We start from the raw sequence: 14,822 nt of genomic DNA, 5'->3' as shown, positions 1-14,822 counted from the left end.
CACCTTATGTTAAAAGTTACAAAAGATTTTGAATACAAATTATAATATTTTGGTTTGGTAGTCTACAATTTACATGTTTCTTTCATTATTATAATGAACTAATTCTTTCTTTAAATTATGAATTTATTGTTTTTGCTTACAACCTATTTATTATCTGCATGTGAGCTACAAGCATGGAATCCACCTTTGTTGCCCTACTTCATGTGTTAGAAAAAGTGGATTATATATATATATATATATATTTTATCATGCTACTGCTAAATAAATAATTATAAATAATATTTAAATAAAAAATAATTTTTTTTAGATTTTCCATAAAAATACATGATACTTTATTTTTTTATTTTTTTCGTTTAATAAAAAATAAATTTTAAATAATATTTTCCCATAAAAATTCACATAATAAATCATAATATATAGATTTCCTTTAAAATTTAATATTAATGTTTAACCTTAATTTGAATTAATATTTATTTCTAGTATAATAATAAACAAAAATAATATTATTATAATGAAATAATATCACGATAAGTAAATTTAAACCATTTAGGATATAAGAAATTGAAAATAATAATATATTGTATATATTTCAATATTTATTTGAGATATTTATATACTTATAATATTATTTTTATTTAAAATATGATTCGGGGTCGGGGATCGGGCGGGGAGACACTAATCCCCGCCCCCGCCCCTATCCCCGAATTTTTTACACATATCTCCCCGATCCCCGCCCCGTACCCGAAAAATCTCTGGTTTCCCACCACGTTCGGGGCGGGGATCCGATCGGGGTCGGTCGGGCGGGGCGGGGGAAATGCCCATCCCTAATCTGAGGTAACTTCAAAAACATCAATGTCATAACCATTTGTGCTCGGGTTTTTGTACTAGTTCACTTGCAATCTTAAAGCTCTGGTATATCTTTACTAATTGATATTTCTACTGAGCATGAGCATCTTTCTTTGAACTCTTTATCTTTAAAGAGTTACCGATATATTGTCGGTTGCGGTTGTCTGCAGCTGCAAGTCTATATGTGGTTTATATTTGTTTATGGCCTCATTATATAGTGTAGGAGTACGAACTAAATATAATACATAGGTTCTATTTTCCCTATGACTATAACAGTTAGACCTCTACTGATATATGTTAGAACTCTACATATTTTAGGACTTATTTAAGATGCAGGAAGAATATTTTTATTCAAATTTCATGAATTTTGAAAGAATTGAGTTATATTATTGTTTAGATGTCTGCACCTTACATTTAACTGCGAGGCTATGTCGAATCCAAATGCAAAGGTACTTTGTAACTCATTGGCATACATGGATATTTCAGGTTTCCTGCAATTAATTCTTAGATGTCTGAACCTTACATTTGACGACGAGGCTATGTCGAATTCAAATACAAAGATACTTTTTAACTCATTTACATACATGGATATTTCAGGTTTCCTGCAAAACATTATTTGTGGATATTTTAGGATGAGGCGATGGAACAACACTTGGAATGGAAAGAGAGCGAGCCTTTAATTAATCTGGCCTGAACTAAACATGAACAGATGTTAGTTGGAAGTGTTGAAGATTAATGTAATGCAATATCCTTGCTTGGATTAATGTCGGATGCATGTCAAAATTGTATCATTATCGCAAAGAGGAACAACTCTTTATTTTGCACTGAGGCATCAATTTGAAGATCTTTTATGCATCATTTAGTATTATCAAATATAAAAATAATGAGCAATTGGCCCTCTGGTTATGTCATATAAGGTTTTAAACTAGATTGTATACTTATGTACGGAGAATCAACCAAAATAATCTAATAATTTGAAGTGGTTTATGTAAATTATTTCAAAGGACTGAATCGTTTGTAATGTAATAAATATGTTGAAGAGACTGTTAAACCTATGGTATCAAAATTGATGAAAAGTCTTACTGATTTATGTGTAAGAAAATAGTACTTCTTATGTTTTAGTTTTACTCTCAGTAATTTCAAAATTAGGGTCAGTGTTATGAAAATCAAGCTCATTTGCAATCTCCAGTTACCTCAAGACTGAAAAACTTATACAAAAAAAGTATACTAAACTAAATAATTTACTAATATTCAGTGTTCTAAAAATCGCGATTTTTAAAAAATTCCCCGATTAATCCCCTACAAAGTATCCGACCGATTCGATCTTTGAAATCCGATTTATTTTTACGAATTTTTCTTTATTGCATTATATATAATTATTTATTAAAATTAAAATACTATTTAAATTTAAATTTGAATAATTATGGAAATTATGATATAATAAATATATATTTGTTAATAAATAACTAATATAATCATAATAATATATTAAATATAATTTAATATTATAATACATCCGATTTTTACCCTCATTAATTCTTCCGATTAATCCCCGATTTTCAATTAATTCTAAATCGGTAGCTCGACCGATCTTCCCCGATTCCCGATATTTACAACACTGCTAATATTTTATAAAAGCATAAAAATTTATCATGTCAAGATATGTTTTCTTACTATCGTATTATTTAATCGTTTTAACCAACCGCGCGAAACGCTTACTTCACCTAATTTTGGAATAAAGGGAGTATCATTTTAAATAGTTACTCGTTGTTTCTCAATTTAAATTTGTGACGTATTCCATGAAGCTGATATAACTTACTATTCGTTATGTTGTGAGTTTTATGAGTGTTTGCTCTGTGGAGCAAGGGAAATGTTCAGTGTAATGTGTGAATTCTATGTGTTTGCTGTAATGATGAATAATACAGAGATAAATTTTGTTAATTGATGTACTCATGTTAGTAAAGAATTACAAAAACTGCAGAATTTTCTGGTCTAATCAGGTATTTATGAAATTATCTTCAACCAATTCATAACATGTACATTATAAATTTGAACTATTTAACACCATGACATTATACACTTTAACCCAGTCTGGTTACCTTCTCAAGGAGATTATTCATTGTTATAGAGAAGGCATCTTGAAACTGTTCAAAATCTGAACTTGAATCTCCATAAATCAATCCAGGCAACAATTCATACACTATATACCTCCTCATGTCATCCTTGGCCTTCTTAGGTATCTTCATTAGCCACTCTACCACATTCACCTTCAACTGTCTCACCTCTTCTTGATCTATAAACAGAGAATACTTTCCGTGATCCTCAGGCAAATGCCATGAATATTGATAGTAAGCTGTGAAGGGATCAAAAAACACAGGAATGCAGCCTGATATTAGAGAATCAAATACAGATTTTCTAGTTGGACTGTCACCAGGAGGTTGTAAGCAAAATTCAGATTCCAAGAATAGTTCGATGATGGATTCAGGCTGATCACAACCTCCTGAACTACAATTCTGAAACTTGCATGCTCCAGTACTTGCTAAAGTGCATTGGTTGATCAGCACTGATCTTATACTGTCTGGAGAATCTGGTCTTGCACCTCCTGCAAAGCTAACGAGATTGTTTCGGCTTGATTGGATGATCTTGAATTGCCACGAGATGATATCTTCATCGGAGTGAGGATGGAAGTAGGTAGGATGTGGGATTCCAATGTCATTCACATGCCAAGGTTGCCTTTCAATCAGTAGCTTTATCGGGTTTTGCATTTCTTCAAGATTCAAAAATGTACTTCCCCATGGAGAATCATCCCTTCTCCGAAAATCCCATGAAACTTTACCCAAAACAAAGACATGATCTTTGCCTGAGTTTAAAGCCCATGGTTTCTGCAGTTTAAGCCATTCTACCAGTTCCAATGCCAAAGTATCCTTAACATCAGGAGAGGCATTCTTGAAATGCCATCTCAAGATGTCTAAGCCACCATAGAATGGAACATAGAATAGCTTGGCTTCATTTTCATTATAAACTCTACAAGGATGCTTCATAACCCTGGAATGAAAAATTGGTTCCAGAGAATACTGATGAGTGTTGTACCAGGCTTTTCCAAGCTTCGGTATAGGCTCTCCCAGTGCCTCATTCCTGAAAAATTGACAGAAATCCAACCAAGGAGACATATCACTACACTGAGCTACCAAATCCTTGTTAAACTTCGGTGGCAAATCATACACATAAACCCCTCTGCCATCACATGTTGTGAGGCTACTTGAATTTGATCTCCATGATCGATGCACTTGCAGATGCTCTTCCACCACCTTCACTGCAGATTCAAACTCTGAAAGCATATTGTTATTGTTATCAACAATGTTGCTAACAATAAGGTTTTTGTTGTTCTCTTGAACATTATAACGAGGAATATCTTGTGTGACAAGAGCCTTGTCGTGATTGATGTCAACAGGACCATTCTCTCGTATGCTCACTTTGAGTTTATGATCATCAATATTGTTCTCTTGAACAACATAACTGGCAATCTCTTGCGTAACAAGAGTTGCGTTGTTCTTGATATTAACACTAGGAACACTTTCTCGTATGGTAACTTCAAGTTTATGATCATCAACAGAACTAGCATTAATGAGTGGAAGAGGGATATCAAAATTAGGTTGTGCACCAGCAGAAAGGCAATACAGACTGTTGAGCTTTCTCGACGATACGCATACATGGACAATGTGACCAGAGATGATGGTGGTGGTAGAAGACCAGAGGAAAACAAGAACCAAAAGAAGAAGTGTTAATGGAACTCGAGAGAGTAACTTGGAAAGGATGAATTGAAAGAAACCAAGCTCTTTTGCAGCTCTTTTCGAAGATTTTGCTCTTTTCTTAGACAGTGAAAGGGCCATTTTTGTGGGCTAAAGAAAACTCAAGTTCCTTCAAGCTAATTTGCTCTGTTTTTAGGGAAGATATTCAACACAAGAAGAGTGTCTTGAACATGAAGGCACGTCTTAGGAGGACTAAAATTGTCCCAAAAGTAGGCTGCACGTTGGCTTGTTAATTGCATTGAGACTTGTTTAATATGCATAATTATGGATTTAAACCATAAGCTTGCATGGTTAATTATAATATTATAATGATGCATACAATGTAGGATCTTGTTGTTGACTTCTCTATTAGAGAATGATTGACTAATGTACAGCTTATGTATGATCATTATTTGATATTATGATGCCAAGAAACACCTCTGGCAGCATCTGTTGTTCATGACAGGCATCTAGTTACCAATGGATGATTCTGCTGCAATAAAGGTCAGGCCAAAGTGTATTCATGTCTGCTTATCGAACTAAAACTGCAGATCAATGTTGTTTAATCACTGTAGTAAAAAAGTGTGCAAGGACTATTTATCTTATAATGTGCAATTCGTTATCAGATATACCAAAAAGTTTTCCTTCTCCCAAACAAAATTCATAATGAAAACCAGATTTATGATTTTGAAATAAAGTTATTTGCCTTAAGCTCGCCGCAGGATAGTAATATCAACATATCTTGAGTTCGAATCTTGACAAATTAATATTCTCAAAAAAATTATTTGGACACATAAAGTAACTATTGCCCTGACTCCTAGTTACCCTATGTCATATCCTAAATGAGCATGATATACATGCTATTCTCTAATTTTTAAGTCATAAGCTTTTGGGTGAGCTAGACTCGTAGAGTTTGTTTTGGTGTCTGTTTGTGTTATATTATTGTTAAACAGTGGTATAATCAGAAAGTAACACCACTGCTAATTTAATAAAAATTAAATTAGCATAACTAATAAATAATTGTATATTAGATTTTTTATTATTATTTGGATTTTTATTTTTATATAATTTGTTATTGCATATTTTTTTCTAATAAAATATTTTGTATTTATGTATAAATTTGTATTTGGTGCTAAAATAGAATTTTGTACGTCTGAATCTATAAATTACAATATATATATGATTCTATTTATATAAAAATAATATAGATATGAGATATATAAAAATCAAAAAACGGTTAAAATATTACATATAAAATTATAAGTCATATAAGAATAAAAAAAGAATAATAATAATATATTTAGAAATATAGTAAGATTTTAAAAAGGATGAAACCAAAAGTTTGTGAAACCTAAAAGGGTGAAACCAAAGTATTCCTTAAAAGGATGATTTCCCTTATTAATAACAATGTATGAAGAATTTCAAGTTTATTATTTTAATAAAAAATATAAAGAATCCTACGAGAAATTAAAATATCGTAATTATAATAAAATTCTAATAATTTATATTTAGTTAAAAATAACATAGAATTCTACATTAAATAAAAATTTAGAGCTGAAATCAAAATACAATCTAAGGGGATGAAACCAAGTACCTTATAAAGAAATAATTTAAAGTTCTACGAAAATAGAATTCTAATCATTATAAGATTTGAATAATTTTATTATTTTTTAGGGATGAAACCAAAATACTGTGTTTATAATATCCATATCATTTTATAAAAATGTAATTTTACCAACAAATTAAAAAAAATTAAAATATTCTAATTTAAACATATACATATTTACTTGGTTATTGTTTATATTTTTCGTGGCCTATTTAGTTGAGTCAATTTATAAACCTACTTATTTTAAAACATAATTAAAAATATGATTCAAAATTATATAAATAATAAAAAAACATGACTTATAAAATATAAAAAACGGGTGAAAATAAAACATATAATCATGTAGAAATAAAAAATGATAAAAACAATACATTTGAAATTATAACATAAATCATGAAAGATTAAACCAAATTATGTGGAACTAAAAAATCTATACTATACTATAATAGCTGGAATAAAGATAATTAACGGTTTGGTTCAACGATAATTTCCTAATTTTGATTATTACAAAAATAGATAAATAGTGTTATATATCTAATAAACTACTAAATTATTAATTTACTACTAAATATACTAAACTACGAATATAATTTATCCTATTATTAAAAGATATAAATAATAGTGTTATATATCTGCTAAACTACTAAATTGTTAAACATTTTTAATCTATTTATTCTAATAAATTACGACCACATGTTATTCTGTTATTTTTATTATAAATTTATAATCATTATATATTTATATAAATATTTTAAAAATATGATATAACTGGATAAATAAAAATTTAAAATATTTATGCTAGTATAACTTAACAAGGGTTTAGTTTAGTTATTAATTTATAAACACACTCTTATATATCTTGGTTTTGTGTTTATATGTATATGTATCTAATCTAACGTGTGTTTATTGAATTTTCTTAATTAGGCTTCACGGGATTGAATTTGAGGAGATTTATGTTTCTATTACCAAGGGTCAGCAGTTCACTCCTGAATATAAAGGTTCTTTTTTTTAAAATTGTTATTGTTTTTAGTTTGATGTTTATATTTGCTAATTGTGGGACGTTTTTTTTAGCTTACTTGTTGTGATTGTGTTTAGTGGAACTGAATTTGGAAGAATTGGTAATAGAGCTAATAGTTTTGGCCAAAAAAATTGTTAAATCCCACATTGGTCTAATTATCATGTATTATGTATCAGGAGATCTTCATTGTGCCTTATTTGGGGCTTCAAGAAGAATACACGACCAGTTAGTTTATTTGGAGTAACAATTGTCCTGACTCCTAGTTACCCTAAATGAGCCTTTTGATCAGTGAGGAAACTTGCTACCACCTGAGCAGGATATACATGCTATTCTCTAATCTTTAAGTCATAAGGTTTTGGGTGAGCTAGCAAGTTGCCATGTATAATATAACATATCTAGTGTATTCAAGTGTTTGTGTAACTTGATATTGCAGTTTTTAGGTATAGCTCTAGATCAGAGAACCCCAAGTATTTGCAGAGTTAGCATTATCTTACAACACAAATACTAATATAATTCACGTCTTTAGTCAGTTTATATTTAACGTAATTGCTTGCAGACTCGTAGAGTCTGTTTTGGTGCATGTTTGTGTTATATTACTACTAAACACTAGTATAATCAGAAAGTTGATGTTATCATCTTCCAAAATAGCTTTCAGTAATAAAATTCAATGGGGAAATTGCCAGCAATTGTTCATTGAAGTTACAAGCTCTCACCGCAACTAACTTTCCATTGCTAATGGACTTTTACCTTTTTTATATGTTTCTAAATATGAAAGTTATTACTTTTACCTTTTTTTCAGTTTGTTATGTTCAGCATAGGACACTTAAACCTCTACTTGGTGGTAAATTAGATCTTAAACCTCTACCATATAAATATAAGATAAATAAGAGTCAAAAGACGGATAAAAATAATAAATATAAAATTATTATAAGTCATATATGAAAGTAATCCATTTAGAATTATAACAGAATTCAAAAAGAGTGAAAGCAAAAGTTGTTAAACCAAAAAGCGGTGAAAGTATCATGTATTTCATAGTTCATACCATTAAACAAAATTAATCTTGCCTATGTTTCTTAAAATAAACAGGGAAATTATAAATTAAATATTGCAAAGAATTTAAAAAGTAAAGTTCATGGAACTGCAGGAGCATCATCGGCTTTTTGCTAGTTGTACATGAATCTTCTTAAGGTTTGGACAATAATCTAATTGTACAGGAATGTTCTAAGCCTGGTTTATAGCTTTTTGCCAGTTAAAATTGCAAAGAATTTAAGAAATGAAGTCTGTAACCCAGCGTTCTAATTGTACAGGAATGTTCTTCAGTTTTGGACAGTCAAGTGTTTGAAATTGTTTGAGAGAAGGGAAAGCTCCGTCCTCAACTTCCAATTCTTCCAGATCGACGAAATCCTTTAATCTCAGAATTTGAAGACTTGGAAACCCATTCTCACTGCATACCATTTTGTTTAAATACAGGTTAAAAGCCAACTGAAGAGCGGTGAGATTCGACAAACTTCCCAGAATGGGCATTGGATCTTCTGTCAACTCACTGAAGCTTAGACTTAAATCCGTGATTGAATCGGGCAGATGACATAGTTCCGATGGATCTTTTAGAGTACCGAATAAGGACACGCTCTTGAGATGATTGCAAGACGAGAGTGGCTTGAGTGTTGGAATATTAACAGACATAAACCGTACGCTGAATGTTTGGAGACTTGTTAAATTGGCTACAGACTCCAGCGTGTATCCTTCTTCTTCTGCTTCTTCTTCTTCTCTATCACATATAGAGAGTGCATGGAGGTTGGTGAGATTAACAGTGTCAATCTTCATCCATTCTTTACACTCTATACGACAACCACCAAGAGTTTGTAACTTTGTTTGGTTCTTACCTATATTCAAACTCCCTCTAATTTCAATGTCTAAATGTCTCAATTCATGAAGCTCACATATCTCCCTAGGAACTTTGTAGTATGTTCTCCAACCACCGTGCAAGGTTTGTAGCTTTTTAAGCCTGCCTATACTTGGTGGAATTTCTATAGGTCCATAAGAATAACTCTCACCACCCATTAAGCACAAGTACTTTAAGTGAACTAAATCTCCTATTTCTTCTGGTATTCTCTCTAAGCCTACACTTATCATATCTAGGACTTTGATATTTTTGAATCTGGTGCACAACAACTTCATTTCTTTTAATTCAAGTTTAGAATAATTTACTAGTGCTAGTGAACGCAAACTTGAAGCATCAAATCTACGCCCATCTAATTTCAAGTACTCCCCTATATCGTTGTAAATGACATGACGCGCTTGTCCTTCCAACAAATGGTGTTTACCTGAGTCCGAAACGACCAACAACTTGTGCTCCAAGATCATGGACCCGGAAACTCTCAACTTCTCCATTCCATAGCAATTTATTAACCTGAAGCAAATTACGATTAATTAGCTCCTTCAAACAATCTTCAGCCAAATCCTCCATGATTACTCCTTCACCTTCCTCGGCTTCTGATATGAATTCCTCTGCAATCCATAGACGCTTCAACTCGTCCAAATCAATCCCATGGTCTTCCGGGTACCTTGCAAGGTAGAGAAAACAGTCTTTCTTTTGGGGAGACAAGTCATTAAAACTCAAACTCAGTATTTCTCCAATCTGGGGAGACAAGTCATTATCCTTCAAGTGTCTCCATATATGCTCCTTCACCTTTGACCAATAATCATAGCTCATGTTGTGTGATAAGAGACCGCTCAGTACCACGATTGCAAGTGGTAAACCACGACATTTACCAACCATCTCCCTTCCTAATTTCTTCAAATTTGGGGTTGTTGGTTCAGCTCTCTTACAGAACAGTTCCCAGCTCTCATCTTCTGTTAGAAAACGGAGTCGATGGACAAAACATTTGTCATATGCCATCTCTGCAACTTTTTTGTTGCGGGTGGTTATGATGATTCTACTACCATTTTTCTGGTCTGGAAACGCATCTTTTATCTGGATCCATGCCTTGATGTCCCATATATCATCAATCAACGCCAAGTAGCAGCCTCTATCTTCAAGTAACTTTGTCAAATACTGCAGCAAATCATACTCATCCATGGTTGACATATATTGTTCGTGCTCAGGCCCCACAAAAGACTTTATTATTCTCTTTAGAACATCTTTTATGTTATAATCGTTGGAAACACAAACCTTAGCACGAGTATCAAAATTTCTCAACTCACTAGAGTTGTACAACTTTGTGGCAAGTGAAGTCTTACCCGAACCCCCCATACCGTGAATTGAAATGACTTTGAGGGAGAGATTGTCGCTATTAAGTTCGGCCTTCAAAATCTTAATTTCGTCCTCGAAGCCAACCACTTCCACCGGGTTATTAATGGCAGTTATTCTCAACAATGTTCTATCTTTCTGCTGCTTGTTTGGAGTGGCTAAGATGTTGTCAATACGGTACTCATTTCGCCTATTCTTGATCACAAGGATCCTTTTTTGGAGTGACTCAATCTCCTTGCCAATATCATAAAGCATAACTTCTTTATTGCACACGCAAACACAAGCCCGTACACGATCCAAGATACCTTGTTTCGGAGCTGCATATTCTTGTTGGTGAGCACTGAAATCGCTCAGGATTTTTATCGCATCATTGGCGACATCTCTAACATGCTCCACCCAGTTACGGATCTGCTCCTCTTCCAGTCTTGATTCTGCAGATCTTACGGAAGACTGGAGGTAGCGCAATTCATCTTTGAGCCACCTTAAATTATCTTTCACTTCTAGTAGAATGTTAACTTCTTGTGCAATAAATGCACCAAGCTTTTCGATTGCAGAAGATACGATTGCATCAACCATTGTTCTCTCCCAAGTTTTGTGATCAACAACAAGAATAATACCAGTAATTTTTATGTGACTCAGGGAGGCTGGGCAACTGAAGATTGTATGGTCTATAATTACAAGTATGAAACTAATAATGCCAGCAAGATGCTTTTAATTATTTCAATTTTCACAACTAGACTAAGAGCATGTGTATGGTGGCCCTATAAATTATTTGTCCTTTTGTGGTCTATAGTTACTAAGAGTATGTGGTCTATAAAAATATTTTTAGGTATAGTTTTTGGGAAAAATAAATAGATGAAAAGGATCACTATAATTTCTAATATTTGTATGTACTATTTTTATTTTATGCTATTTTATGAATAATTTATGTCCCCGGGGTTGATTTTGATTGCATTGTGTTATTTCCTATATATAATCGCGGTTAATGGTAAAAATATTTATAATGCTTTCAATGTTGTGCCTGTAAGATGCTTTAAATTCTTTTAATTTTCACAACTGGACTGAAGATTGCGTGGTCTATAGTAACTAAAAGCATGTGTATGGTGTCCCTATAAAACAGAAAACAGAGCACTGTCCTTTCAATTATTTTTTGGGTTAAATGGCGTTTGGGTCACCCAACTGACCGGAAACTTGCAGTTTGGTCATCCAACTCAAAAAGCTTTCAATCACATCATTTTACTGTTAAAAAATTTTCATCCAGGTCACTCGCCGTTACATTCCGTTAAAAACTTGCCGGAATGCTAACTAAGCTTGCTGACTTGGTTTAAATAAATTCACCGTGACATGTACAGTCAGCTAATGCAACATTTTGGTCACTCAATTGGCTTGAAACTTGCAATCTGTTCATTAAACTGAAAAAACTTTCATTTATACCACTAACCATTATGTCCATTAAAATTTGAAAAGAAAACCAAATGAACTGATCTTCTACAACAACGTTAAGGACCCTCCTGTAATATCCGGGACATGACGTGTAATTATTTTTATCAATAAATGATTTTTATGTGATTATTATGTGATTTTTGGTGAATTATCGGATGATTGGTGTTGTTATGTGGATATTTATATGTGGTAAAGTCTAGGTATGTTAATTTTATTATGTCCAGAATAAAATATAGAGAACTAAGGTATTTTTCTGGTAATTTTTGTAGTATTATATGATTTTATATTGATTTATGAATTATTTTTGGAATAATTACAAAATTATTTTATAAAGCCGGGAATCGTCCAACCTCAAACGTTTTTACGGGTGTATAACCTGAAACTCTTCCGAAAACTCCTTTCTAACCTAATTTGGTAATACCTCACATTTTCCATGTTTTGACTTTTTCGATTCGGATTACGGTTTGACCCGTGCGCGGCCCGATGCAAAATTTTCGATACGATAACCCTTTTCGATAACATTATCTTCGTACAAAGTGTTTTATAAAAGCCCGATTTTGATAATTATCCAAAACCTTTGATGCTTATCCAAAACAGGATAATGCTTATCCAAAACAGGATAATGTTTATCCAATACGTTATCCGATAGGATCGTTTTTATAGTTACATAGCGGCTAAGAAACGTATTTATCGATCCAACACAATCCAAAACGTACTAATATTTCGTAAATATAAATAGCCCTTTTCTTATTTCATTTTACTCGTATAATCATAATCAAACAGTAAAAACCAATAAAACAAAGAGAAAACCCTAATAAAATACCTCGTTCTTGAAAATCAATCGTACAAACGAAGGCGTTATCGAACTCTAATTCGGGCGTGCAATATATCAAAACGAAGCTCTCGAAAAACTCTTTCTGAATCAATCATCTATTCTAGTGCAGAAATCAGTGTATTTTAATAATTTAATTATTTTATTTCGAATTATTTATGGATTAAATTAGGAATTTTTGTTCTTGATGTTTTTTATATGATTTGATGGCATAATCATGTAGATCTTTTCTTCCTGGTCATTTTGGTATATTATATGACTAATTTGGAGTTCAATAACATGTTCAAATTGTTGTTTGATTCTCGAATTGAAGAATTAGGGTTTATGTGTTTGAATGTTCTTAATTGAAAATTAGGCGTTTCTTTGTTAGGGATTATTAATGATTTTACTTCCAGAAACTAGGGGTGCACAGAGGTGGGGTTATCAATTTTTTTTCCAGTTTTTATTGGACGTGATGGTCAGTGACTTGAATGAAATTTTTTTTAGTTTGATGACCAAATTGCAAGTTTTGAGCCAATTGAGTGACCAAAACGCCGCTTCATCTGACTGTACATGCCACGATAGATTTATTTAAGCCAAGTCACCAAGCTTAGTCAGCATTCCGTTAAGTTTTTGACGGAATGTAACGGCGAATGACATGGATGAAAAGTTTTAAGAGTAAAATGATGTGATTGAAAGCTTTTTGAGTTGGATGACACTGCAAGTTTCCGGTCAGTTGAGTGACCCAAACGCCATTTAACCCATTATTTTTTTCACAACAATCAGTGTAATCGTCTTCCATGTCAGTTTCCGAAAAAATGGTCTCAAATGTCACTTCAACGCGATATTTAGTATAATATTTTGAGTTTAAGCTTAAAACTCAGTTGCTTATGAGTTTGGGGTTCAAATTTTTGTATTTTTCTATTAAAACGCAAGCCAATATTTGGTTTTCAGCAGTACATTTCCTTTTTTTTATTTATTTATATTTCCTTTTATCTCTGATTAGATAATATTGTGTTTTTAAACTTAACACACAATTTTAAGGGATTTCGTATTTTATTCATATGTTAATATTTTTAAATTTAAATGGAGGATTGATGAAACCTAAAATATTAAAAATAATTAATTAAGACACTAAACCCTAGATTAAATTAGGGTTCGGATTATGGTCTAAAAATCCTAAAGCCTAAATTCTAAACCATTACTTGGTGTACATATTTATTAATTTATTTTTTAATATTCCTAAAATTCAAAGGGAGATTGGTAAACTCTAAAATGTTTAAAATTATTAGATTAGTTGTATCTTTATTTCAATTTTTTCATATTTTTAAAATCCAAATGTGAATTATTAAACCCTAAAAAATTAAAAAATTGTTGAATTAGGGTCCACGCTTGAATTTTAAAAAAATTAATTTAAAATTTTCATATTTTTGAAAACTAAAAAATATGAAAATATAAAATATTAATTAAAAACGAATGAAAACATTATTTTAGGTTATATTTTATTGTTGAAAATATAACATAAAATATTATTTAGGTCCCGTAACGTGACTTAAAGTGATGTAATAAATTCAAGAAAAAACAAAAAAAATATAGTTGAAAAATGTCAACTGAACTGTCGTTTTCCTTATTTTAAAAAACATGAACAGAGATTAAATTTTGAAGTAATATTTGGGGTTATAAATGACAGTGAGGGCTATTTGTCCACAATAGTGACATAACGTGCCTTTTTCTTAATTGGTAGCAATTTTCCTTTTTGTTTTCAGAACTGTAGAGATTGAAAATTTAAACAAGCTATTTTTTTAGAGTTTTTCAAATTAGAAGATGTTTAGTAATTTTTTTTATTAAAAAATTAGAAACAAGAAAAACCATTTTTCTTGAAATGACACGAAGTATTTGAATTGTCGTAACAGTGAAGGGAAAGATTAAATAATTATATCGAAAGAGTTTTAAATTATAAAAATAATTTGCATTTACCAGAACATACAATATCATAAAAAACAGAACAAATGTCTAGGACTTATGCAGTGCAATTCAATTTCCAAGGACATACTTGTGAT

General features: G+C 31.6%; 1 protein-coding gene and 1 pseudogene across 1 annotated transcript; both read right to left on the bottom strand.

Moving 5' to 3' along the window:
• Positions 1-2,927: 2,927 nt before the first annotated feature.
• On the bottom strand, positions 2,928-4,736 carry LOC141673178 (xyloglucan-specific galacturonosyltransferase 1-like). Its single transcript, XM_074479911.1, has one exon. The coding sequence runs from the start codon at positions 4,734-4,736 to the stop codon at positions 2,928-2,930; it is 1,809 nt and encodes a 602-aa protein (XP_074336012.1).
• A 3,587-nt stretch (positions 4,737-8,323) lies between these two features.
• LOC141670659 (disease resistance protein RPP13-like) lies at positions 8,324-11,294 on the bottom strand (annotated as a pseudogene).
• Between the last annotated feature and the right edge of the window lie 3,528 nt (positions 11,295-14,822).

The sequence above is a fragment of the Apium graveolens genome, chromosome 7 (genome assembly GCF_009905375.1).
Source record: "Apium graveolens cultivar Ventura chromosome 7, ASM990537v1, whole genome shotgun sequence".
NCBI lineage: Eukaryota > Viridiplantae > Streptophyta > Magnoliopsida > Apiales > Apiaceae > Apium > Apium graveolens.
Note: the sequence above shows the minus strand (reverse complement) of the source record. Positions and strands in the feature narration are given on the sequence as shown.